At 36.0% G+C, this 27,335-nt stretch overlaps 1 protein-coding gene across 2 annotated transcripts; it reads right to left on the bottom strand.

Annotated features, from left to right (window-relative positions):
• Positions 1 to 155: 155 nt before the first annotated feature.
• Positions 156 to 27,335, bottom strand: KATNBL1 (katanin regulatory subunit B1 like 1). 2 transcript variants are annotated; one of them, XM_026710378.2, is made up of 10 exons: positions 26,563 to 27,335; positions 16,244 to 16,371; positions 12,584 to 12,624; positions 11,544 to 11,823; positions 9,724 to 9,842; positions 9,021 to 9,071; positions 8,851 to 8,940; positions 8,098 to 8,187; positions 6,948 to 7,041; positions 156 to 3,623 (listed from the first exon to the last, which is right to left on the bottom strand). In XM_026710378.2, exons 2-10 carry the CDS (start codon positions 16,355 to 16,357, stop codon positions 3,591 to 3,593), a joined length of 912 nt encoding a protein of 303 aa, XP_026566163.1. In that variant the 5' UTR covers positions 16,358 to 16,371; positions 26,563 to 27,335; the 3' UTR covers positions 156 to 3,590. The 2 variants fall into 2 exon arrangements, with proteins under 2 accessions (XP_026566163.1, XP_087777952.1); XM_087921826.1 differs by lacking the exon at positions 26,563 to 27,335 and adding an exon at positions 26,188 to 26,253.

The raw sequence follows: 27,335 nt of genomic DNA, 5'->3' as shown, positions 1-27,335 counted from the left end.
ATAATTTGTGAGTTCATTTTTTAATTTTCAATTCTCCACAAGGAAAGCATTTATAATTATAGCTCATAGCTTTATGTAACATCCTGGGTCAGGCAGACACGTTTACCAATGTTGGTATTAAAACAGGAAAATAATCACACAAAAATATATATATATTTGTTATTGCCAATTTATTGCCAAAGTCTACTGTTTTACAAAGTTCAGATGATACCTGGCAGACATCATAGATCCTCCTAATAAAAATAATTCTATTCAAGACTTGATGTTGAGCACTATGTAATTATTTTGTTGGTTTCTCGCATTTTCCGTGTTTCCTTTTCTTCTTGCAGTTATTTCATTACTAGCCTAAGTAACTTTAAGTGTATAAGTGAGGGAAAAGTTGCAAGAAGAAAGCTCAAAGAACAAGAACCCCAACTGTTCAACCATGAGGTATATTGATTCTCCGCTACTGAAACTTTATTTTGCCTAACTTATGTGTTTTCCTGAAGTATTCTTGTCAAAACAGACATACAATGCATTTCTGTATTAGTAATTGCAGCAACAGGGCTGTGCAAAACAAATGAAATAAAAACTTTGCATGCACACTTTTATTCAGACACCACTGAAGCTAAATTATTGCAGACACATTTATGCAGACTGCAAGACAGTTTTTGAAGCAGCTTATAAATTCTCCAAAGGATATGACTTTTTTAACCTTCTATGTTTCAATTGCGGAATGTTTTGTATAGTTGTGCATCACTTTGCAATTGATCTCCAAAAATATTTCGGGGTTGCTTTTCCCTAAGACTGATCTTTTTGGTGACTGAATATATACAGGCAAACTTTGCTTACCAATTGCCTTGTGCAGCAATCATTTTAAAGTTTGACAGTGTTGAAAAGATAACTGACCAAGCTGAGCTTTTACAAACTTTGCAGCATTCCTCAGTCATTTGTCACCATTACAATCCTATATATTGTCCTGTGCATGAGCTGTTTCTTTTTTTTAACCTCACAGAGAATGGAGAAAGAAAGATTACAAGAAGAGTAAGCAGGCAATGAATATACATTGCAAGGAATGTGCTCATATTGCCTATTGTTGCATTCTTTTCAGTGTGCATCCCCCATTGCGTGTCTGCTTACCTTCTTGTAGTCCCTCCCTCTCCAATGAATGTAAATAGAAATATTAAATCCCTACTTAGTAATTATCCTAGCTTGGAGTGAGCATTTCAAAAGGCAGGGGAATGGGGAAAAAGGAAAGCTTAACTAAAATCATAAAGCAGTCACAGCCATATGATTTTCCACTTAGCAACTGCATCACTTAATGACTGAATTTCCAATCCCAATTCTGGTCATTAAGTGAGAACTACCTGTACTGCTGCACAGTCCTATGACTTTGTAAAGCACACCCTTCTGATGCTTCACCTTATTCATCCTTTCATCACTACAGATTGGTGCAGCATATACTGAGGCTAGGTACATCTAATATCTAATGTGTAAGTCATTATAACTGATTGGTGGCTCATTCCCTGTTGCATTTTCTAGGGACTGATGTTGCATAAAGTGTAGATGTATGATTTAAAATCAATTTTAATGGAAAACAAAGCAACAAAAGTAAAGTACATTTAGTAGGTCTTAGCGTTTATAAAAAAAATCCAATCTCATACACAAAATCTCAGTCTACTTCATTCATAACTATTTTAAGCCTTTAGTTTTTGCAATGCCACTTTATATTACCCATCCTTCTGTAGAATGGAATAAAAGAAAAAGCAATTATCAAGGCAAAATGGCCTATGAAATAGGAGGTCCATGTGAAAGAGCATAAAATTGCTACTTAGGTTAGTTGATCAGATGAATACAGTAATGTTTTAGAATTATAAAGTCTGTTATTGATGCTACTGATTTCATATATTAAGCCCTTAAAAACATTATGGTAATAATGATTGATTTTATATATTTAGTCCCTAAATTATTTTTAGCTCTGTTGGCTCAAGAGCAAGACAGCTTTTCTCCTATATAAAGATATGAAATATTTGAATGATTCTGTAGAGCTGGAAGAGTCTGTAAGTCAACAGAACTAGACTTTTAATTTTGATTTTAACAATTCAGAATTGTTTTTATAAGGAAATTTACATAAGGCCTCTTACAGCCTACAGTTGTTTATATACATAAAACTAATATTTAAAATTAGTTTGGGATTAGCATTAAATATAATGAGCAGCTTTGGTAGCATGCTGCAAACATTTCAGTTTACATTTTGGTGCACTGCTGGCACTTCCTAAACTTTTATTTGGAAATATCTGTTTTCTACTTATATAAAACAAAGGTGCCATCTTAGAAACTGATCAAGTTGTTTTTCAGTTCAAATGATCAAGTAATCCATAGCACACTGTCCTAAAATGTCACAAATAACCCATAATAGAGCTGTAAAACTTGTACATGGGATGTACTGTATTTATTGGTTTGTCTGTTTTTTAATCAGTGTTAAGTTAGGAATTTGACCATGTGGCATCTACGTCTGAAAGCTTTGCAGTAACATTTGTTAGAAGAGGTAGCAGCTGCGCTGTTAAATCTGAAACGCACAAGTCTAGTCAGGCTGTAAACATTTCTAGGAGTTTTAAATATCCGAAGAACAGCAGAAAAGGTTTTGAAGTGGGAAAAATCTGAACTTAAAACAGTAACATTAGTACATTTACTAAACTGAATGTAATTCAAACTATAAAGAATAGAATATATTAGAAAAAGTATTAAAATTCTGCAAGATATCCAGAACCACTACTCTGTTGATCTTTACAGTTAACTTTCTCCGTGTTCTACATTTTAATACTCTTATAATTAAGTCATACAGGTATTTAAGTAGTCAATTTAGTGGAAAACCCACTTCATTATAATTCAGTGTGCAAAACGTTTAAACATGATTTGTACACAATTTGTGTAAACACTTTTGATTGTTTTTCAAAGGAATTTCCATCCCTCTATATAGTTATTTAATATATTGGCTATATGATATCCTAACATATTGGCTATTTGCAATTCTAGTAGTTAAGGCCTCTTTGCTAGATACAGTTTTTCAGTAGTGCAACAAAAATAGTTTTTAATATTTTGATTAATATAGCAGACACATTTCAGAAATTCAGTACATCAAAACTCAAAATTTGTAACGTAGTTGAAAATACATTTTTATAATTCATAAGAAAAACATGATTTAAAAAAATCTTTATGGCGAATGGTCTTTTGTGGTTCCTAGTAATGGTTTTCAACTCTTTTCACAATTCAGTTTTGTTGTATTATAGTTATGTAGAAGAAACACTTTCACGATTTCACCAGGTAGCTGAAAATATCCCCCAAATGTGGCAAAGGCATACATAACAGTTTTCATAGTGCACTTTCACCTCACTGAAGTAAAAGTTGCTCCTGTTAGATTTTTTTCCACTTCAATGTGAAGCAGATGGATATTTAGTGTTTGCATTAAATAATCAAATGGTCTAGCCTTCTTCTGTCAAAGACAGTCCTCAGATGAGGAATTATTTGGAAAGAGTATCTTGCTTAGTGTTACTGTTGACTATTTCTGTTTAAGCACATTAGTGCACACACGGCTTTGTCCTCCAAGTATATCAGTGCAACTGTAACAAATAAGATTCCACTTCCTAAAAAACAAAAAAACAGTAATGCACATTAATTCAAAAAGTAATTCATAACACCAAACCTCTCTTTGAATGCCAGCCATAATAGTTCAAAACCCAGAATAGTTCAAAACCCAGAGGAATTATAGGAGTTGAAGTCCACACATCTGTCAAGCTGCCAAAGTTGAGAAACCCTGCTTTTAGCAAACACTTGCATGTTTATCTCTATTCTTACTTAGAAATTTCTTTGTAGAAACATAATAAAAACACCCATGCTTGAGTACAGGGTTTAAAAAGATTATCAGAGCATTTGAAGTGTTACATAGGAACAGTAGTAGTATTAACCGTTTTACTTGTGAATGGACAACCAGTATATAGGTAGTCCTCAACTTATAACAGTTCATTTAGTGACTGTTGAAGTTACACCGGTACTGGAAAAAGTAACTTATGACCATTTTTCATAATTATGGCCGTTGAACCATCCCTATGATCACGTGATTTACATTCGGATGCTTGATAACTAATTCACATTTATGATGGTTGCAGTGTCCCGCAGTCATGCGATCCCCTATTGCAACCTTCTGACAAGCAAAGTCAATGGGAAAACCAGATTCACTTAACAACCATGCTACTAATTTAAGAATTGCAGTGATTCACTTAACAAATGTGGCAAGAATAGTCGTAAAATGGGGCAAAGCTTGCTTAACAAATTTCTCACTTAGCAAATAAAAGTTTGGCTCAATTGTGGTCATATGTTGATGACTAGTTATATTTCATGAATGCATTATAGTTAAACTTGTAGCTTAGCATAATGTATTAACATTATTACTAAAATATTTTGGTAACTCACATGTCCTTTAGTTCCTCTGATTCAGGTTTTAATTTAACACCTATACAATAATAAGTAAATTGATCTAGAAACATAACCTTTGACATACAAAGATTTCATCCTCTATCTCCTATTTGATGCACTAAGCAACAAAGTATAATCTGGAGTTTTTTTTTTCATTAATTTGCTCAGATAATTAATTCCCCAATGATGCTGAAAGTTCTATTTTGTATTCATGTGAATGCATGTAGATCCTCTCTCTTAACTTTTCTATTTCAATTAACAAACTTAGAGTGAGGGATAACTAATGCAGAGATATTATGAGACAAACTACACTGCTCAAAAAAATAAAGGGAACACAAAAATAAGACATCCTAGATCTGAATGAATGAAATATTCTTATTAAATACTTTGTTCATTACATAGTTGAAAGTGCTGACAACAAAATCACACAAAAATTATCAACGGAAATCAAATTTAGCAACCCTTGGAGGTCTGGATTTGGAGTTACACTCAAAATTAAAGTGGAAAAAAAAACACTATAGGCTGATCCAACTTTGATGTAATGTCCTTAAAACAAGTCAAAATGAGGCTCAGTAGTGTGTGTGTGGCCTCCACGTGCCTGTATGACCTCCCTACAACGCCTGGGCATGCTTCTGATGAGGTGGTGGATGGTCTCCTGAGGGATCTCCTCCCACACCTGGACTAAAGCATCCCCCAACTCCTGCAGTCTGTGGTGTAACATGGCGTTGGTGGATGGAGCGAGACATGATGTGTTCAATTGGATTCAGGTCTGGGGAATGGGCGGGTCAGTCCATAGCATCAATGCCTTTGTCTTGCAGGAACTGCTGACACACTCCAGCCACATGAGGTTTAGCATTGTCGTGCATTAGGAGGAACCCAGGGCCAACCGCAACAGCATATGGTTTCACAAGGGGTCTGAGGATCTCATCTCGGTACCTAATGGCAGTCAGGCTACCTCTGGTGTGCACATGGAGGGCTGTGCGGTCCCCTAGACATACCCCCCCCACACCATTACTGACCCACTGCCAAACCGGTCATGCTGGAGGATGTTGCAGGCAGCAGAACGTTCTCCACGACGTCTCCAGACCCTGTCACATCTGTCACATGTGTTCAGTGTGAACCTGCTTACATCTGTGAAGAGCACATCCTGTACTATGTTGGGCTGTAAGCACAACCCCCACCTGTAGATGTCGGGCCCTCATACCACCCTCATGGAGTCTGTTTCTGGCCGTTTGAGCAGCCACATGGACATTTGTGGCCCGCTGGAGATCATTTTGCAGGGCTCTGGCAGTGCTCCTCCTATCCCTCTTTGCACAAAGGTGGAGGTAGCGGTCCTGATGCTGGGTTGTTGCCTTCCTACGACCTCCTCCACGTCTCCTGATGTACTGGCCTGTCTCCTGGTAGTGCCTCCATGCTCTGGACACTACACTGACAGATACAGCAAACCTTCTTGCCACAGCTCGTATTGATGTGCCATCCTGAATGAGCTACTTGAGCCACTTGTGTGGGTTGTAGACTCCGTCTCATGCTACCACTAGAGCGAAAGCACCGCCAGCATTCAAAAATGACCAAACCATCATCCAGAAAGCATAGGAACTGAGAAGTGGTCTGTGGTCACCACCTGCAGAACCACTCCTTTATTGGGGGATGTCTTGCTAACTGCCTAGGCTTTCCACCTGTTGTCTATTCCATTTGCAGTGGAAAGCATGTGAAATTGATTGTCAATCAGTGTTGCTACCTAAGTGGACAGTTTGATTTCACAGAAGTGTGATTGACTTGGAGTTACATTGTGTTGCTTAAGTGTTCCCTTTATTTTTTTGAGCAGTGTATATACATTTCTGTCCTTGATGTATAAATAACATAAATACAGTACTCATAGCCTGCATGTCTGCAATACAGGAAATAGTATTCTCTATTATCTGCAAGATAACATGATGTCCTTTGAAAGGTTATTCTATGAATGCTAAGAATGATTGTGCTGACTGTTCTATGAAATAATAAAAATAGTTCTTCTCTGCTAAACAAGGTGGTTAACTTTAAGTGACTTTTTTAATGAAAGGCAAAGATTGAGATAATAACTAGATAAAATAACCAAGGGATAAGAGACAGAGAGACGAGCAGACATATAAACCAGATTCAATTTCTATCTCAATAGTGACAAGAGGGAGAGGAGTGAGAGGATTGCTCGACTAGCCCAGTATCTGCCTGAACATGAGTGCATTGATATACGAAGAAAAATACTGTTAATTTCAAATAATTAACCTCAACAGGCTATCTTCAAAGTTACACAATGGGGTTTCGGCTCATGCCAAGGGACTCCCTATCTTCAACATAGCTCTGGAGAATCTAACTCTGCAGAGTAGACTTTGAGTGTCACAGTAAGGGAAGGGCAGAAGAATATAAATTTGGTACATTCCACTATAAGTTAAATTATATAAACTTAAGACCATAAATTAATTTTAAAAATATATTATCATCAAATAGATTTCTATTACCTTTGCTATATTACCCGTATATCCTGGAACCAAAGTAAGATGATTTTCTTGTTTCCACAATATACTTAATTGTTCTTTTAAAATCTGAATATTTCTAAGAAAGAAAGCCAAAAGTATGAAATATCAATGCATTAAATAAAAAGCAATCAGTGTTTCATGATAACTATCTTATCTAGATTTCAAATATATGACCAATTGTACCTTTAGTAAGTTACTGGCTAATGCAGAAAAAATGTTTTAAATAATTGTAACTGAAATTTGAGAAGGCCATCACAACATTCTATCAACCTTAGAGCAGGTTTTAATTTATGTTCCATACATTTTTTTCTTGCATTATGCTAGAGACCTCAATAGATGCCATATTTTCAAGATCAGAAATATATTATTTGTGTAGGAACGGAGGCACTGGGTGCCGTCAGCTAAGAAGTGTTGGCTGGTCTTTTCTGACATGGCACCTGCTTTGTGGAATATAATTCCACCAGAGATTAGAGGGACCCCAACCCTACTGGCTTTTTACAAGGCCCTAAAAACTTGGTTTTGAGCTAGAGCCTGGGACCTGGAAGTGAGATGGAGCTCATCTCTTGGCTTTGTTAATGTTTTTTTTTTGGCTTGACTGTTATATTTTTTATTTTTATTTTATATAATGTATTTGTTTTTATCTATTTTACTGTAAGCCCCTCAAAGTTACATATATGATGGATATGGATGGATAGCTATATAAACCAAATGAAGAATTCTATGTGTATCTCACATTGACAAAATTACTTTGCAATTGTTATTCAAGTTAGTGATTTTTTTCTACCTTCAGTTTCACATATCAAAAAGTATAGATAACAGGTTTTTGAAGATTAGGCAAGAAAATCTACAATGAGTCATACTTTCTAGTTCTAATAGAAAATGTTTCTCCATTTTTATAGCGGAGTTTTCAATACTAAATGAAACAAAAAGATCTGCATGATCAAACTTCTTGAATACTGTTTAATCTGATCATGTTTAGAATTGTTCCCAACAGTATGTTCAAAAAAATCTCGGTTTTTTTAATCAGGAAAGTTTTTAGGTATTAAAAAATATCCAATGTATTTTAGGTACTAGCTAAAAGTTTAGAAGCCATACTAAAAGCCACACTGCACGTTTAAAAAGAATAACTTACCCATCTTCTATCTTATCCTTATGGATAGAAAGTTCTGACCACCATCTCTTAATCACAGCCTGAAGCCAATTTAAACCAACAATTACATATCTAGAGGGAAAGAAATCATTATAGTTAAGACTTTATTCTGAAAACTGCTTAAACATTGGCAAAATATTCCTTAAAACAATTGCAAACTACTAAGAAATCTTTCAAATCAGGTTTTCTTTAAATTAAATGGAAGAAACAAGCAGAATAGTTCTTCCTAATAGAATTAAGGTTTTTTTTTCTTAGAAGGCAAAATGTCTGAGATATATGGGTATAACTCTACAAAGTTATTACTGAGAAACATTTTTTTCCCAAGTCATTCTGTTTAGCAACACTGATTTTCGTTTTCCCAAAATCTTTTTTATTCAAATAGGCTTAAGCAATTCAACTGACATAAATTGATTGTTTTTAAATATATAAATAGCAGGAGACACATCTTTAGCCTCAGTAAATCAGGCTGAGGAAGGCTTAAGTGCAAATATAAAATTGTTACAGAACAGATGATTTTCTAGCATTCCTTACTTTAACCCATCCTGCCTGGGATTTTGGAATTTATAGCTCAGCAACATTAAAAAGGCCATTTATTTGCCCTGCATGTTAGGACAACGAGACCAATAACATCACTGTTCTATGAATTTATAAGGAATAACAAACTGTAAAAGGTAAGCATTAACTTTTATTTTTATTCTCTAAATAATCACAAAAGATTTTTTTTAAAAAACTTACTCTTCAAATTTGCTTTTAAGGATTAATTTTACTAATGGTAGAAGGTCTACACAGCAACCAACTGAAATATAAGGTTTTTCTTCCTGTAAACTGAAACAAGGCATTATTAGTATGCATAAATTATACACCTTAAGACTCCATTAACCCCTTCCTCTAGATCTTTCTTTTACCTTCTGGTAAGGACAGGGAGACAATCTACAACTACTCCCAGATCTTGTATCCTAGAAACATCATGAAAATACACCATTAGTCATTGCTTTGTGTAATTCTTTAATACATTTCACAAGACAGTATTAATACCTTAACGGTGGTATATTAGAAATGGCTGGATTTTATTCCATTATTTTACACAGACAAAGTCTGTGCATAGTGAGCCTATGAAGAATTTCCACAGGTTTTAAAATTATGGTCTCATATTCCATTATTAATTATTATTATTGTTTGTCACATAGTCAGATGTTTAGACTGAATTTGATATTTTTATCCATTTTTCCAAGTATGTAGATGTTGTTTGATGGTATTAAGAGTTGCAGAATATAGACTGTTACAAATAAAACTGTGTTTTGCAATTGACTGTTATTTTTTTCAGTGCCAGTGGTGTTCAAATGATGCATCAGTTTGTTATTATTGTGGTCCTTTGCACAGTCAGATAGATGTTTAGCCTGGATTGGCATTTAAGTCCACTGTTATTGTTATATAAACATAATTGGGTTGTGGACAGTTCCTGGAGGGAACACCCAATCAATAAGATTCATGCATAATCTCCATCTAGGCTTTTCTTTGTAAAAAGAATCCTACATATAACACACACATACACACCAAACACACAATGTGACTTCAGTTCAGCAAGCAGCAGTTTTCTTAAAGCTTTACCTCACTAAATAGGCTACAAGTTCACTTATACTTTTCTTCTTCCAAAACGTTAAAGCTACATTCAGTCGGAGATTTCTACTGAAAAGAACTTGGGCCATTGTATCATGATCTTCAGAAACCTAAAAACACAAGAATAGCGTAAGTATTATGATTCTATGAATTTTCTATTTGCTGAATCTATTAAAGATATCTATATACAGTCCACACAAGATGTTTAATGATAAATAAATATTGTCACAGATATATATATATATATATATTTATTTATTAGATACTAGATTTAAAAATGCATGGTTCTGGACAGCTTAGTGTTCAGAGGTCAGTTTTACCTACAGAAGCTTGATTTTATATAACAATTGTTTTTATAGACAGCATTTTGTGAAACCTGTCTTAAGTACATACTTGATGCATTACTCTACAAATAATGCAAGGAGTTGTTGCCAGGCATTGCTCTAATTTGCATGTTCCTCTATAATATGAAGGAACAAAACAAAAAGTTGTTGCATTAAACTACTGGAATAATAGTAATTTATGTAGCCAGCACATTCTGTCTGTCTTCTGAAAGAAGAAGCGTGAAAGCATGAAAGCCTTTTTTCCGGCAGTGGTAACAGAAAGGGAATGGAATGGAAAAAAAGAATTTACATTAGATTTTCAATTACATACTCATTCTATTCACACTGAGCTGTTTTCGGTAGGTTATAATTTTCTGTATGTTATAATTTTTGTATGGTGCTCTAATCTTGGTGTATTCTGAACAGTAAAACAGAAGAAATCGAACGTAATAATAAATAAGTAAATCAGTAGTTGACCACAATCATATTAAAGACCAAAAAATAGTTGAAACAAAAGTTGTTTTTGAATGAGCCATAAGCACCTCTGGGGAAGATGGTTCTGAATATGGAGGTTATCACTGAGAAGTCTTCATGCCCAGCCAAACCTCTGTACTTTGGAGGACTGGGATTTTCAAAGGTCCCTATCTAGATATCTAGCTTGGATAGATAGAATCCTATCTGATATGTTAATCCTGATATATCCCATTGCCACATTATGTAGGGCTTTATAGCTAATGAAAAACATGCTGAATTGGACCAGAAAACATACTTGTACTGGCAACCAATGTGTGGCCAAGGCAGGAATAATTCTGCTGTAGAGAGTTATCCAAGTTAACAGTTTGGTTGCTGTGTTCTGCACCATCTGAAGCTTTTAGGTTGACTTCAAAGGCATTTCCACATAATGCACATTGAATAAATCCAATTATGCTGTGATAAGGCCTACGTTACTATTATTGAGCGTTTATAGGTCAATTTAGAGCGCACCAGGCAATACTGCCTCCAGCAGTATTTCCACCTTCTACAACAGCAAGAGCTGAGGGTCTAAGAGAAGTTCTAAGATACAGATCATCTCCTTTAGGAAAACATGATTCCGTCAAGAACAACTATTGGGGTTAATGTTCCCAGATAACTTATGTTAATGTACAAACAGCAACACAATTTCAGTAGGATATAGTATGAGCTTGCTTTTCCTTATTCATTCCAAGACAGCCTCTAGATCTTGCAATGTTGAGTTACTATATTAAATAATGTTGGTATTAATAAAATGGGTTATAGCCAGTTCTATAATTGTGCTGGTGGATTACATTTATTCACTGGTACATCTTTCCTCTCCAGTTCTCATAATCTCTAATCTGAAGTAGATTTTGGTGATAGGTAGTTTATAGCAAAGCATAATCAAACCCCAATATGCATAGTAAAACAGAGAAAGGTAAACAGGGTTCCAGTGCTTACACTTAAATCTTTAAAAAGATAAAATATTTGATTTACCTCTGAAAAAAACCCACTGTATTTTGATGGACTTTCTGTTTGAGATCGGCCAGCATCACTGGAGTTCAGTAAGAAGGTACGACCATTAGGAGGGAATTCGGCTGGCAGGTTACCTGCACAGGCTAGTTCATTTTCTTTATTTGCCATGTCACGGCCTCTAACTTTAGGGAGCTGTTTCTTTCTGAAACAAGGCTTTGGAGAATAGTAGTGAGCCTTTCTTCTACAATATGCTACTTTGAACAGAGGATGAGGGCTGGTTAGTGTTTGTCCAACTGTTGTTCTGCAAGAACAAGAAAGTTCATTTAAAGTCTGAATATAAAACATCCAAGCAACAATAAAGTCACATGCAATCTTAGAATCTTTTGTGCCATCTTGCATTCATTATAAGAATATTATTAGACATGAACCTTTACTTCAAATCTGGCATGGGAAGCGCTATTTGAAGCATTACCTCCTAAAACTACTTATGCTTACATCTCTCCTCCAGGACATAAAAAAGATGAGGAAAAATAAGAATAGATACAGCAATAAAAGTATCCTATTCACAATCACCTCCCTGTAAAAATGTGTGAAATACATTGGTCCAAAAAAGATTGGCATTATTTTTGACAAATTGCTCTACATAGATAGCTCAGCAGTTACAAACAGAGGCAACTGGAACAGAATAAGCAGTTTCGGTTGGTTAATTATTTTTCCTTATAGTTACCCACCAAACAAGTAGAGGTGTGGAAATTAAGTTCCTTATAGACCAATTTACATAACCAGGAACTTCCTTCGGTGTGACAAATCAGTTTTATTAGATGGCTCTGACATTAGGACAATGCTATTTTTATCCTAATTAGAGATGAGCACCAAGAGATGGAATGGGACCAAAAAACTATTTCAGCTCATGATGGCATGCCAAAGATGCTAACAGCATTTAGTTCTAAGGAACCTGCACAAAAATGCCCTCTTTCAATAGTTTCAATTAATTATTTAAATCAGGATCTAAACGCAGTAGTCTTCTTTTCTCACAATCAATCAACCAAGATAGTTCTTACCTGCTTGTGCAAGAAGCCAAATGTTTTGTAGATTCCTTATCCTAGAAATAAATATAAAAAAATGTTACCAAGAACAACCCACACTAATAGTAATACCTTATTTCATCCATATTGTCATACCCCTGTTGGGAGTCTGAATCCGAGGAGGAAGATGAACAGCTGACAGGGAGCGTGAGTGTGGCTCTGTTGGCTGTGGAGGAAACTGGGGAAGGGCAAAGTCCCGCTGGGCAGAGCAGGGGAGAAATAGAACAAGGGAGTAATAGAACAAGGGAGTTCAGAGGAAGACCCAGGCCCACCCCCTCTTCATTCTAGGACACACAGGGAGGAACAGAGAGCAACGTGGGTTGCATGGCTTATAGGGGAGGAAAGGGCCCTGATGCCCTTCATTAGCCACACCTGGGAATGAGAGTTTAAAAGAGATGCAAGCTGAGTGCGAAGTCTGCTGGGAACAAATGTGAGTTTATCTTGTGTTGAATTACTGCCATTCCTTCACATCTTGAATTCCTTCTCTTGCCCTACCAGACTAATTATTTCATCTTGCCTTGATTGGAATTATAGTTACAGTTTTTGTTGACCATGTTTTGGACTTGATTTTCTGCAGCCAAAGGCTGTTCCTGGGAGAGTTCTGTCCAGCCCAGAAGGTAACCAGAACATTGGGGGGCAAAGTTGGAATTAATAAAGGGACTCCTACTGATTATCTGACTATGTTGCCTTTGTGCCGCGTCCCGGGTCATCACACATATTTTAAAATGCATTTTCACTTAGTTTTGATAGTATTTGGAGAAAATCAAGTTAGTTTTGGCTTCAGAAAAGTGAAATTACCAATGACAACCCTGACTATTTAACTGAAATACATGATATTATGACATCCATGAGGACAGAAGAGATTATGACATCATAAATATAAAAAAACTTTGTACTACGATCAGGAGTACAATGTCATTTTTGACATTAGGGGAAAAGTCTTACTAAAATCATTATATAACAATTAAGAATTTATTACATTCTGTACCAATGGCTTAAAAATACAGCATGTGGCTTTCTTCAGAATATCAATTTAGCTAGTATTTATTGTGAAACTAGTAGATGATTGAATAAATCACAGGTGTCAAACTCGTGGCATCAGGTTGCTGTCACATGACGTTTCACAGCATTTTTTCCCCTTCACAGAGCTGTGGTGGACATGGCCTGCACGTGACACATTCGGCCCTCAATCCTCAGCCCACCAGTTTGACACCCCTGGAATAAATAGATGCTTTAATATTTAATATTCTGATCTGTAATTCAGTTTTTTCACAAAACAGCTTAGGACACGTGGCATTTTTAGCTCAAAGGCCTTTTATCAATATAAGCAACTTTTTGTTTGCCACCTTTATGTTCACAAGTTAAAAACATTTCAATTTAATTTACAATCTGTGGTATGGACACTTTGAGATTAGTAGCATTGCATTTTAACGTCTTCATTTTACAAAAGCACTACTGGTGAGCATTCAGAATCTATAATATAATCTGTAATATGGGTTGCATTAGTATAAACTCTTTTCATTTCTAGACTTTGGGTTTTATTACATCATATAGTTGGATTCATTAACATTTCAAGATATAAATCATGAATCAAAGAAATTTCTAGCATTATTATAGTATAATAAATTATTGGGGTGGATGAAATGTGCAAAGGAAGCCTTTTAGAAACTTAAACTATTGATGTATTAATGGTTAACGTTTGTAGTTTAGGGGAATTAAGAACGTAAGATAATCTTTAACAGGAAGTGCCAGCATCCCAGCCTATTTGTCCCCAAAATATTTTCAAATTGTACTACCATTTTCTGTTTCTTTTTCTATAGTTCTATTTTTTCCTAGATTACTTTATAGTTCTGTAATTCAGAAACTTCAATTGTAGAATAATAATCTTATCACTTTTTATAATCTATAATTATTAGTGAGCATGACTCTGCTAAGATCTATTGCTATTGACAGAAAGCAATTCTTTTTCTTATGTATATATTCCTCCTCTTCTATGTTTTATCTGTCCGTCCATCCATCCATCCATCCATCCATCCATCTCTTCTATATATTCCTCCCCTGTTGTGCTCTGAACAATCTTGAGTGGAGAACTCTCCAGAGCAGCAAGGTTTTAGAAAAAAAATGTTTCCCCTTTTTAATGGAAACTGTACTAAATTAAAACTTCTTTTGCTTCTGGCTGGGCAACTCAAGATAAAAAGCGTATTTACAGATATCTCTGGAAAACCCAGTTTTCATCCATTGAACAATTTTCATATCATGGAATCTGCTGACAGTCCTTGGATTGTAGTGATATATATGGAGTTATATATGTTATAAATAAGTAAATAAATTATCCAAATTCAATAAATACTATAAATACTGTAAATGGAACAAATCACAAGTAATCAATAAAATCCTTGTGAATTTATGGCAGCGCTTACTTGATTTCGCACTATGGTATATATTTAGAGGTATGCTGAGAATGCTACATCCCAAAATACACCCCTAAAATTGGTTTCAGTTTAGCCAGGGAAGGGTTTATCCATGAGTATATATGGTACCACTTTTTTGAAGTACCCTTATTATACTTCCAGATAAGCCGACCCTCAAATTTTTAACCCGAATACCACAAAAACTTTGCCACCCATGGGTAAGCCAATTATAAAAAATTAAACGTGATAAAATTTCAAGGGTCAGCTTATTCATGGGAAGTACATTTTTCATAGTATTTTGGTTAATAATTTGAGGGTCATCTTATCTGTTAATGGGCTGTTCCACAAGTCATATATGGTAGTTGCATCCACAGAAAAATGTCAAATCATAGCAAATGAGTTTATGTATGATTCTAAGGCAAAAGACTTTACTATAGTTTAATGTACAGGTAAATCTGTTTTACCCAGTAAAGGTATTTCCCTAAAATAGTCTCTATTCCAAATCTCAAAGTGAACATAAAGATTACTCTGATATCTTTTAGCGAAGACTACTAACATATGCTTCATTTTCTCAGAGATAATAAAATATTTAATTAGTTTATTTTATTGTCATTGCACCTCATACAACAAAATTAAATGCCATCTTCAGTGTAAATTATAATTATAAAAATAAAACATAAACACATATCCTTTCAAGTTCTATACAATTGAATTGAAAACTCCTGATATTGCATTAATATTGCATTATACAGTAGAATTCAATATATACTTGAATTATATAGAATATAAAATTCAAATATTTTATTTCACAAAACATTTGCATTATACTGTAGATATATCAAAAAATTCTCTTTAAAGCTGAGTTCTAATGGCTTAATGGACACAATAGCTAATGGCTTAATTAATGGCCATAATGGCTTAATGGACATCACTCTTTTTGATGTGATTTATCAATGTTTTCTTTCAGGATAGTTTTCTTCCTTGTCTAATCTAAATCCCCAGAATTTTCCACAGATCTCCTTATTCAAGTAACCACGCAGCACCAGCTATCCATTAGTGTATCCAAATCAATTCACTTGCTGCTATCTAATAAGATTAAGGATTCTTTATAAATGGCAGTTCTCTCACTATATATTTACTGAACAGCAAAATGAGACGTATTAGTTTTTAAAACTAGTATTCAAATACACAAGGTAAGATTTAGACAAATATATGAAAAACTTACCTCCTTCATATTCTCATTAAGGGAATGAGAGCTCCTTTTCTTAGGGAGATTAATAGGACGACCCTCAATACATAACAGGTTCCGTTTTCTAACATTTTGAGCTTCAGATGCCATAATCTCCGCAATTCCTAATTTTGGAGAAAAAATTAATTTACAATCTCAATATTAATTATCATGTTTAGACTCATATTTATAACGGTTGCAGTGTCCCAGGGTCACGTGATCCCCTTTTGTGACCTTCTGACAAGCAAAGTCAATGGGGAAGCCAGATTCATTTAACAATAGTATTACTGATTTAACTGTAGTGATTCACTTAACAACCGTGGCAAGAAAGGTCATAAAAATGGAGCAAAAGTCATTAACGAAGGAATTTTGGACTCAATTGTGGTGGTAAGTCGAGGACTACCTTTATTATATGCTCAATAATCCTCCCCCAAAAGAGAAACCTGGAATTGGGAAATACAAGTGCTGATGCAGAAAATTTACTTTTAAGTACCATTCATTAGTACAACATTAAGAATACAATTAATTTTGGATTTAGCCCACATTTAAACTTTCTTAGCAATATTTGACATGTTCCTGTAATATTGCTTATAATAATGAACAAATCTGTCTAAAAAGCAATAAAGTGAAATTTCTGTAAATATTGGATTATGAAAACAATTTGTTCTCAGATAGCTGCAATATTGTAAAAATATCCCCAAAACACTTCTCAGCTTTAAATTCAAGTTCTACCAGATTTAATCTCAAAGGGAAAAAATACTTTAATGTCGCATTTTGGGTAATACAGAGAAAGGATATGGTACAATCTATATTACACTCTAAACCTGATTATTAAAATAGAACTGAATATCTTGTATAGTATTAAAATTATGGTTAACTATGTATTTTTACTAATTGTGCATAATATTGTAACCAGATCACACTATAGACTGTACTGTGCACTGTAATTATTCTCTAGATATTTTAAGATATAAAATTTTAAACTGTAAAAGCTATTTCTTAAATTTTATTGTAAACTCCATCCCTATTTACCCGAATGTTCATAATATGTACTTGTTGGTTATTTCTCAACCCGCAAAGTAGACAAAGAGGGCCACTTCCTTAGGTAGAAGCTTCTGAATATTGAGCATCAATAAGGAACTAGGCCAGTGATGACGAACCTTTTGCTGACCATGGCAAAAATTCAGAAATGCCTAATTTGACTCTGCTCCCCCTTATTGCATATTTATATTAAAAAATATAGGCCAATCATGAGTGCTATGTATTATATAAAGAAAACATTAAATGGTTACAAACATGAAATACAAATAGAACAAAGTCATTTTCAGACTTGTGCTTTTTAGAAAGTTGTCAAGGGTTGGTGTGACATGTCACCTTTGACACACATCCTAAGTTTGCCATTGATGAGCTAGGCCAGGGGTCCCCAATCCCCAGGTGGCACAGGTCCACGGCATGCCAGAAACCAGGCCGCGCAAACAAGCAGAGCTCTATCTGCAAGATGCTTGGCAGCACACAAAACCATGCCCCCTCTGGTCTACGGAAAACTTTTTTTCCTGGACCCAGTCCCTGGTGCCCAAAATGTTGGGGGCCACAGAGCTAGACAAACTGTAGCATGTAACACGGTTAGGAACATTTCTAGTGATATAACAATAATGAAATAAAGTTGCAAGCACTCCTGCCTGCTACCTCTGCCTTTCCTGTTGTAAACTCACCCATTCCCCTCTACTGTTTGCTGCTCTCCCATTTGCATATATAAAATTAAATCAGCCCCAGGCTGTGGCACATCATGTTTCTACTGCAGCAATAGCCCTTTTAATCCCATCACAGCCAAAACAATGAGAAAGCCCTCACTTATCTTCAAAAAGGTTCATCTAGGGTACAGTCTTAAAGAGTTAGGCATCTATTGATCATTGCGATAAACATGGTTCTTCTCCTCAGCATTGTATTCCTTCCTTCAGTAAAAAGCTCCACAACCGTTCTCTGGATATTTTTCAGGCAGCAGGTAGACATGTATTGTGAGTCCTGCACATAGCAAAGGATAGGCCAGGATGGCTTAAAAGAATCCTTTCTAGCTCTGATGGTGAGCAACACAAATAGTTCACCAAGCTGGTGAACTCTGGCCCTGAAACCACTAAATGTCCCACAGCACTGATGTGGGATTGACAGCATACCTAGCTGCAAAATACAGCCCCAGATTTCCCCCTCACTCTATATCTCTGGATTGTATTAATTATTATTCATTGTGAGAGCTTAGTAGTGATTCTTGAAATATTTTTCCCTTTACAGTTGAGGTCTGAACCTTCCGGCATTCTGCACTATTTAAATTGCAATCCACTCTCACTCTGCATCTGTGTTAGAAAAATAGTCAACAACTGCTCTCCTGATATGGGTTATCAGCCAGCAAACAGCCTACCAGAAAATAGGGAAAAGAGAGATAAGTCTACTAATGAGTCGCTGAGAGACCAACATCTCCATTATTTAAAAGCCTTAGACCAGCAATATAGGATGTATTTGAGAATTATACTATTATGGTTAGAAAGAAAGCCAAAAAATTAAAAACCGGTTTTCAAATAGTCTTGTCTTCCCTTTCTCATCCCCTATTTTTTGCTATGCAATATTACATTGCATCTTTTCAACTGCAAGTCTGAAAAACAGGGTAGACATGTTTTACATAGAAATCAAACATGTTGTAACACTGGAGGCCATCTGCTTTATTTAAGCTGAGGAGATCAAGTAATCAACAGCAGTTAAATCCATGATTTGGCTTTCATAGCACTATCTTATTTGAAATACCTGAAGTGATTTGATTTTTTTTACCCCATTAATTTTGCATGCTCAAACCTGGCTTAAGTACCATAATTAAAGAACAATTGATAAAAAGGTATCCTAATATTACATCAATAAAGGACAGAGTCATCTATTGTCTGTTCCCCAATGTGGGACACTCTAGTTGCGTTGCGTTAGGCTTCAATTTCTATAATCTCCCAGAGAAGATAACTGGATGATACCAGTAAGGGAAGATTGGCTTACCTGTAGCATATGGAATGGCTGAAACATTTTAAGGACAGAAAAGCCTTTATCAATAATTCCATTAAACCTATATTACCAAGCAATAATATATACATACCCCACCAATGATTAAATATTACTAAAGCCTTATTCTCCCCAAATCACAAACAGGTAGACAGCTTGTTCTGCCATGCTGTATTCATTTGCTACATATGGTCTCTTCTACAGTACATTCCTGTGGCTACTACATACAGTGCAGCTATTCCTTGTCAGTAATTAAGACTTGTCTAGTCAATCTACTTAACTGTGTTAAAACTATCAAACTACTAACATGAGTAATCTACCAGATTTAATGCCCATGTTCACATTGAACATATGAACACATTTGCAGTCTATATTCACATTAAATTACTTTTCTGGAATGGGTTTTTGAAACAATTTATTTGTGTAATTGCAGTTTTGCAATCTACTATGTTGTTTCAGGATGGCACTTTAGCAATCTCACTTTCTCATACAACAGAATAACTACCAGAATAGGTAAAGTCATTATTTTACAATTACTTAACTGTCATTAGTTGGAATTATCTGCAAATTCATAAGCTTTCATTATTAGATGTACCCCATTTTGAGAGTCAGAATGATTAGCATTTTATATAAAATCATCAACGTCATAAAGAACAAGTTGTGGACCTTTTTTCAACTATGATTTTGATAACTGTGGTTTAATATGAATTCTGGATTTAAGACAGAAAGAAAGCAATAAGGGAGGAAAATCCCACACAGATCTTTTTTCTCCAAGGCCAAAGCTATTTAAAGTAACTATCACTTGATCAGAACACTTGAACACAATACTGCTAAAATATTTATTTTATATTTAATAGGTCTTATAGGCTTTTCCAGACTTGATAAAGACTATACAATTATAACAAAAATATTTGTCTCTATCAACAGTGTTCACTTGAATCACATTAGAACTAAAAAAAAAAAGATAACGTTGATGTCTTTAATTCAGAAGTTCCTTTGATTTATTACTTTACTTTAGTAAGTTCTTTGGCTTGTCATAAAGCAAGCAAGATAGTCTTTGGTGCCCTCTGAGCATGGTTGTTTGTTTACAGACATTTCATTACCCAAACAGTAACATCATTAATTCAAGTGAATATCAAGTTTGCTCTCTATTTATATACACTAGCTTGCCTTACAGTGTTGATAGAAGATGTGGTTTTCTCCTTGATTGGGGTATTTTCTACTAGATTGTTTGCCTGATATTAATCCCTGCTTATCTGGGTGTTGGCCACTAGATAGTATATGCTCTGATTGTTTTGATTCCTTCTTAGCTTTATATTGGAGACATGGTGGCACAGTGGTTAGAATGCAGTATTGCAGACTAACTCTGCCCATAACCAGGAGTTCAATCTGGACTGGTTCAAGGTGAACTCAATTTTCCAATCTTCTGAGGTACCAACCTCAGAAGATGAGGGCCCAGATTGTTGGGGCAATATGCTGACATTTGTATAGCGCCCCAGAGAGTATGATACAAAGCACTATGAAATGGTATATGAGTGCTATTGCTGTTGCTAAGCGCTATATTGACTTTTTTGAATGGTATCTAAATAATGGTCTATATCTGTGCCTGTTGATGGCTGGTTTATATGAATGCTAAGTTTTAGAAATCCACTAGTGTTTTTGGATTTAGCTTGGTGTACTAGGGCAAAAGTAGCATTTTCCTCTTTAAAAGTATACTACAGATAGTCCTCAACATCACCATTCATTCAACAATGGTCTGAAATTATGATAGACTCAGATAAGGTGCTTTACAGCTTATAAAGCACTTCCAGCCATGACATGCATCAGGTTGGGGCAGGCCCTGGAAGGTCCAGTGCAGGTCATGCACAAGTATCTCTCCACCCAGAGGCTGACAATACTGCTTAACAACCACAACCAGGAGTGTCGGGATTTCAGTATTTCAGCAAAATAGTCATGTGTGAAATAATGTGACACTTGGCTTAACAACCACTTCACTCAACTACCTAGATTCCAGTCCTAATTGTGACTATAAATTGAGGAGTACCTGTGTCCCACCACTGCTCTGTGGTATATAAAATCTGTCACTTGTTATGTTTCTTTCACTTCTTCATTTTCCTATTAAGTCTGGTGACCTCTTCTGTACCAAGTGGGTTTTTTTTTTTTGAAATGCTAGGAGGTAGAGGCATGCACTCTCCTCAAAACATTAGCCAGCTATTCCTTTTCTATTGTTTGATGCTGCTGAGATCCTTTCATAACTGTTGCCTTCTTTCCCCTTCACTCCACCGATCAATTCTCTAACAAATTTCTCTATAGGCTTTCAGTGAATCAGAAATTACTTTGGAAAAGTAGAGGTTATATTTCTATTTTCCCATGCTACATTTATTATTATTTGTAATTTGGTATGGTTAAGATATTAGGCTTAGAAACCAGGAGACCATGAGTTCTAATCTTGCCTTACATACAAAGGTAGATGGTTGACTCTGGGCCAGTCACTATCAGCACTAGAAAGATGACAATGGCAACATACTTCCAAAAATCTTATCAAGAAAACTGCAGAATTTTGGATATGGGATTGATCTAGAGAAATGGCAAAAATTGTGGTCTCAAAATTATAAAATGACAATGTCAACAGCATATAAAGAAACTTTGTATAAGATGTTTTACAGGTGGCAATTTCTCCCGACAAGAATAGCAAGAATGTTCAAGAATAAATCTGAAAAATGTTGGAAATGTCATCAGACACCTGGCTCATTTTACCATATGTGGTGGACTTGTGCGGATGCCAAAAAATACTGGACTAAAATCCACATGTGGTTGGAGAAAATGACCAAAAAACAGATAGACTTGAAACCAGAGATATTTTAATTGGGAATTTTACCTGAAATTTATAGTAAAGACTTGAAGTACCTGATTGTAAATGTATTAACAGTGGCTAGGATTGTATTTGCTAAAAACTGGAAAAATGAGAAGATACCATCACAGGAAGAAATAATTAAAAAAATATTGGAGTGTGCTGAAATGAGTAGATTGACGTTTGAAATTAGAGAACAAGAGGATAAACAATTTTATAAAATTTGGGATCTTTTTTATCAATGGTTAGATAACAAAGTACAGTAATGAAATATGTAGATTTTTAGAAAATAATAAATATATAAAGATGATACTTCTTTTTTATTATAACTACAAAATGATTTTAGGATAGATTTGGGGTGATAATATGAATTGTTATACAATAAATTAAGTAAATTATGGTTATCTTGTAAAACATGAATGAATAAAAGTATAGTCAAATGATTGATTAATAATGATACTAAGGTATTTAGTTTTTGATTGACAATATGAGATTATATGTAATGTAATTGTAATTGAAGTGGAAATGGAAGCACAAAACAATTTGTAAACCAACCGGCACACTGTATGTACACCTATGGAAGACAGCTTGACGTTTTTATGTTTTGTTTATGTTTGTTTTTAAAAACCAATAAAATCTTTTTTTTAAAGAAAACTGTAGGGAATAGCCTAGGCAGTCACCAGAAGTAATATATGTTATATATTTATACAGTCATTTATTAAATTTATATCATCCAATCCCAGCAGATAATTCATAGCCAGTTCTTTCTCCCTTCCTTCTAGGACAATTTCTGCTTTGTTGTCTTTCCATGTATTTCTTTATTTCACATATTTTTAATTTTGAAGATGCCCAAATGGAGCGACTCACCCAATTCATGATGCATGCCACTTTGACAAGAGACATGCTGAGGAAGGGAGCAAAGTTGGGGTAAGAGAGTAAGAGAGTAGGGAAATCAATCACTTTCCCATCAGCAAGTAGTATACTCACACTCTTGAGCAAAATCAATCAGCCCTAATTCATAACAAATGCAAAAGCGGGATAGGGCTTGCCAACAGGGACAGCACATTTTATGTCAGCATTGTTTTGTGTCAACTCAAGAATTGATAGAGAATGCTTTAATTGTATGAAAAAAGCCAGATATTTTTCTAGAGCCACTTGGGGAATTACTATTAGCTATTGTGACAGTTAAAATAAGGTATGAATTATTAATGTTTCCACATGAAATATATTAAAGATATCAATTATTATTAGATTAAAATTATTTTCTAAATAATGTCAAAAATAATTCGACAAACTCCTGAAAAAGAAAAAGGAGTATCAAAGCTAAATTATTTTTCTACAATACAGAAATAGAAAAAAGCTGACTTTAATCTGTTAAACCATAAGGAGAAAGAGGATTTCACATCCTCACTGCAGGACCATCCAAGGATAAATTTCCTCTCAATACTAGCTAATCTTATCCAATTTATCTTTGTTTCTAATACAGCTCGTTTAATTATTGCTAACTTCAGTATTGATTTACTCTGCACTCCACAAGCCAAATGACTTGTGCATATTGTACAGGATAGAAACAGTTTTGATTTTAGAATCTGGAATTTGTTTGTTCCTTCTTCCCACTAAGCTTGGGTCAGCTCCTAGTTACTACTCCTTGTATTCCATAATTCCTAATTTGCATGTCTGGAGACCCTGTCTCTGTCTCTAGGAACACTAGTGTAGACTTTGCTCAAAGATAAGGCAACCCTCTTTTTTCCTAGTTTTAATCATTTGAACTGCATAAGGGTTCAAACAATAGCTATTATAAGCTTTAGTTCAGTAAAATCTTTATGCTTTTTTTCCTTAATAGTGTATGTTTCACTCAGTAAAAATGAAGCACATCTATTCATCTCTTAGAGAAACAGTATCTTCAGCTAGCAAAATATTCTATCCAAGTTTATCCAGAAATCCACTGTGTTATTCTTAGGAAAGAGTGACAGAAGTGCATAGATGATCAAAAGTCCCACTAAATTCGAAGGACCTCATTCTTGGATAAATACAAACAGTACTGCAACATATCTAGGGGGTATTACAGTCCTATTTTCAATTCCCACATAATATTTGACTGGGTCTTTTCAAAACAAAACCCTGTTTTTTTGGCAGCACTTGGCTGATATGAAAAATCAAAGCAGGATATGAATTAGTACTAAGATAAGATACCACCAGAATTCCAGGACTAGACTGCAGTTTTTTTAAAAAAAAATTCCTGTAAGAATATACTAGGAAATTATATGGACATGTCCATGAAATCACTAATAATTGAGCCTGATTCACACAAAATAGTAAGCTACAATGACTCAAATCTTTGGAATGATAGAAAGCAAACTAAAAATGATATAAAGTAAATAATCAGATACAAAAAAGAAGTCCACGTTGTCTGGATCAGTCAATATCTCTGTATATACAAAATGTTGTGGGTGGAGAGGAGAACAGCTAAGAAAAATATGATATACAGTGTATGCTACCTTGAGTTTCTGAAATGAAGGAAAAATATTTGGCAAATACCCAGGGATTGGCAAGAGGTATCTAGATTATACCCACACATATAAAATGTCATTCTCTGGACCTACATGTAGAATTAGCTAGTACTAAAACACTATGTTCTAAGAAGCCAACATAATTAAAGTGATGTGGTATATGTTCAAGCCTTGCTGTAAAGTGGCTTAAAGGATTACATTCTATATATCTATTACCAGCCTTTAAGATGTGAAGCAGAATAATTAAGGGAAAATATTTTATTTGTAGAAAATCTATACATCACCATTTGGCCCTTAAGGTCATTTACAATAAGCAATCTTGCTTTACAAAAGCAGTTAGTAGCCCACCTGAAAACAAGAATTTGCTTAAAGAGGAACTAAATAATCAGTCTCTATTATGAGAAAACTCCTCCTATGGAGCCTTTCAGAGAGGTGATCTTATTTTATGGTACTTCAGTAACAGCACCAGTTGATCTATTGGTGTCAGGTGCAAAGAGGTACTACTTTAAATATTGTGGTTCCTGAAATGTACCTAATTAGTTTTCCAAAAAGCATATCCTCTTGCATTTGTTTGTTATTTCTACCTTTTGGTCTTTTTTCTCTTTATGACACATGGTCTCTCTTTTAGAGACCAAGAGGGAATTCTGGAGACTGGTATAATTCATATTCTGCCCTATGTCATACTGTCACTATTGCAGATATGGTTATTTTATTTGTATCCCATTTTTACATATAACCCAAGGAAGCAAACATCCAATGCATTGTTCTATTTTCCCCCAAACAATTACTGTGTGTATGTTGGGCTTAAAGAGGCCCAAAGTCACCCAGCTGACTTTCATGGCTAAGGCTAGACTTGAACTCAGCCTCCAGCTTTCTAGCCTGATGATCTAACCACTAGATCAAACTGACACTATTTATGACTTACATGTCCCAGTATCTTTATAGGCCATGCTGATTGGCCTTCAGCTCTTGAGACTAGTAATTTAGCAACATTTCAGACTTGTAACTTATCTTCAGTAGCATTTCCACTTTGATCTCACTATTAAGCAGTTAAATCCCATGTGCAGTTCAAATAACCAGAAGTAAGCTAGGGGCTTTTATCCTCTACCTAAATTACTACTCAATTAATAACAATATTTACAGATTTAAATTCTCAACATCAAGGATCCATAGCTGCTTTTTGCTTTGAAAAAAAAAAAGATTTTGGACAGAGTGGAATTTTGCAATACAAAGAGGTAGCAAAATTTCATAAATGATCATGGGATCTGAAAAGTCACATCAATGCACTCCTAAACATGCTTACTCAGAGCCTAGTTCTACTCAGGCAAATAAGACTTCAGTCTTGTTAAGTGGCAGAAAGTCAGCTTTAAGAGACTATGTGGATCTAAAGGCCATATGCTTCTTCTGAAAACAAAGCCAAGTAGCCTGAAAGAAAACTAGAACAATTGGAATCATTTTTCATTCTTCAGACTTAGCAGCTAAGACTAAAACCGACGGTATTAAGACGTTCCTCTATTTCAAAGCCAAACCTCTGAGAGAATTCCTACCAGGGGAATTCCTTCGTCGGGCAATCCGGCGCAGGTGCAGCCTTCCCAACTAGCACCACTTAAGGGGGTGGTGGTTCAGAGGCAGGCAGAGACTAGCCAACTTCATCCCCGCCCAGGAACGCTCCTGCCAACAGAGGCAGCAAAAGGTGGGCCTTCTTCCTCGCAGGCGCCCAGGGAGGAAAAAAAAAAAGCCACCACCCCACGCCGGGAAGAGCAAAGAACGGAGGGCGCCGAGGAAAGGGCACCATCGCCCCATTCCCGAAGCCGCAACCCCGGTTTAGAATCCGAGCCCGGCCTGCGTAGCCGAGCGCGCGGAATACAGCAGCGTGGCCGCCGCCCCTTCGAGAGAAGCGCTCGGCAACGGCCTTCGCTCACCTGCTGCCGCTCATGGTCCAGCGCGCCAGGGGTTCCGCAGCTGCCCGGGACTCCGATGCCAGCCGTGGAATTGGCAGCAGCGGCGGTGGCGTCCTAACACTGCGGCCCACTCGCCGCAGCCAGCAGCGCCATTCAAACTGCGGCGCGTTGCATGCTGGGACTGGGGAGTCCGGACAGGCGGGACTGTCAACGAGACACCGCCGTTTCTCTCCCCACCTCTTTCTCCGACGCGCTCTCGCACCGCAGAAGCTGTTTTTGGCTCCTGTGGGTTAGCGTCGGGCTTTGGTTGTAGAATGGGGAGCAGAGCCTTTACACACACGCACTCCTTTTACTCTGCGCCTGGTCTCCTCCTTCCAGATGCTTAGAAAGCCCTAAAGAAGGCGCTTGCCTCTTGATTTCCGTGCTGTAGCTCTCTAGTCCACAGGTATATCGCTCTATTGGATTGCATGAACTGGAAGTGAATGGCTGGTCTGGTTGTTTTGGTAATCCTGCGGTCAGACTGGTTCGAAAGCCTCTGTAGGTCGCTGCCAATACGTGTTGCTTCTCTTCACCGTTCCCTGCAGTGTTCTCACTGGGCTAGTTTGCATTTTTTTCCCCTTTAATAGTATCGCGTTGCAGCACTTGCTCAGCGTCGTGAGTGGATGAGTAATCCCCATACGCTGGCAAATCCTTCCCCCACATTCGTCCAGACAGCCAATGCAGAACCCCAAATTTAGGGTGGCAGGAGAGCTCATACTGACTCCAAAATCCGATGGGGTGGGGATGGAGAGAGA

Source organism: Pseudonaja textilis, chromosome 1 (genome assembly GCF_049901715.1).
Source record: "Pseudonaja textilis isolate UNSWEBS1 chromosome 1, rPseTex1.2, whole genome shotgun sequence".
Classification (NCBI taxonomy): domain Eukaryota; kingdom Metazoa; phylum Chordata; class Lepidosauria; order Squamata; family Elapidae; genus Pseudonaja; species Pseudonaja textilis.
Note: the sequence above shows the minus strand (reverse complement) of the source record. Positions and strands in the feature narration are given on the sequence as shown.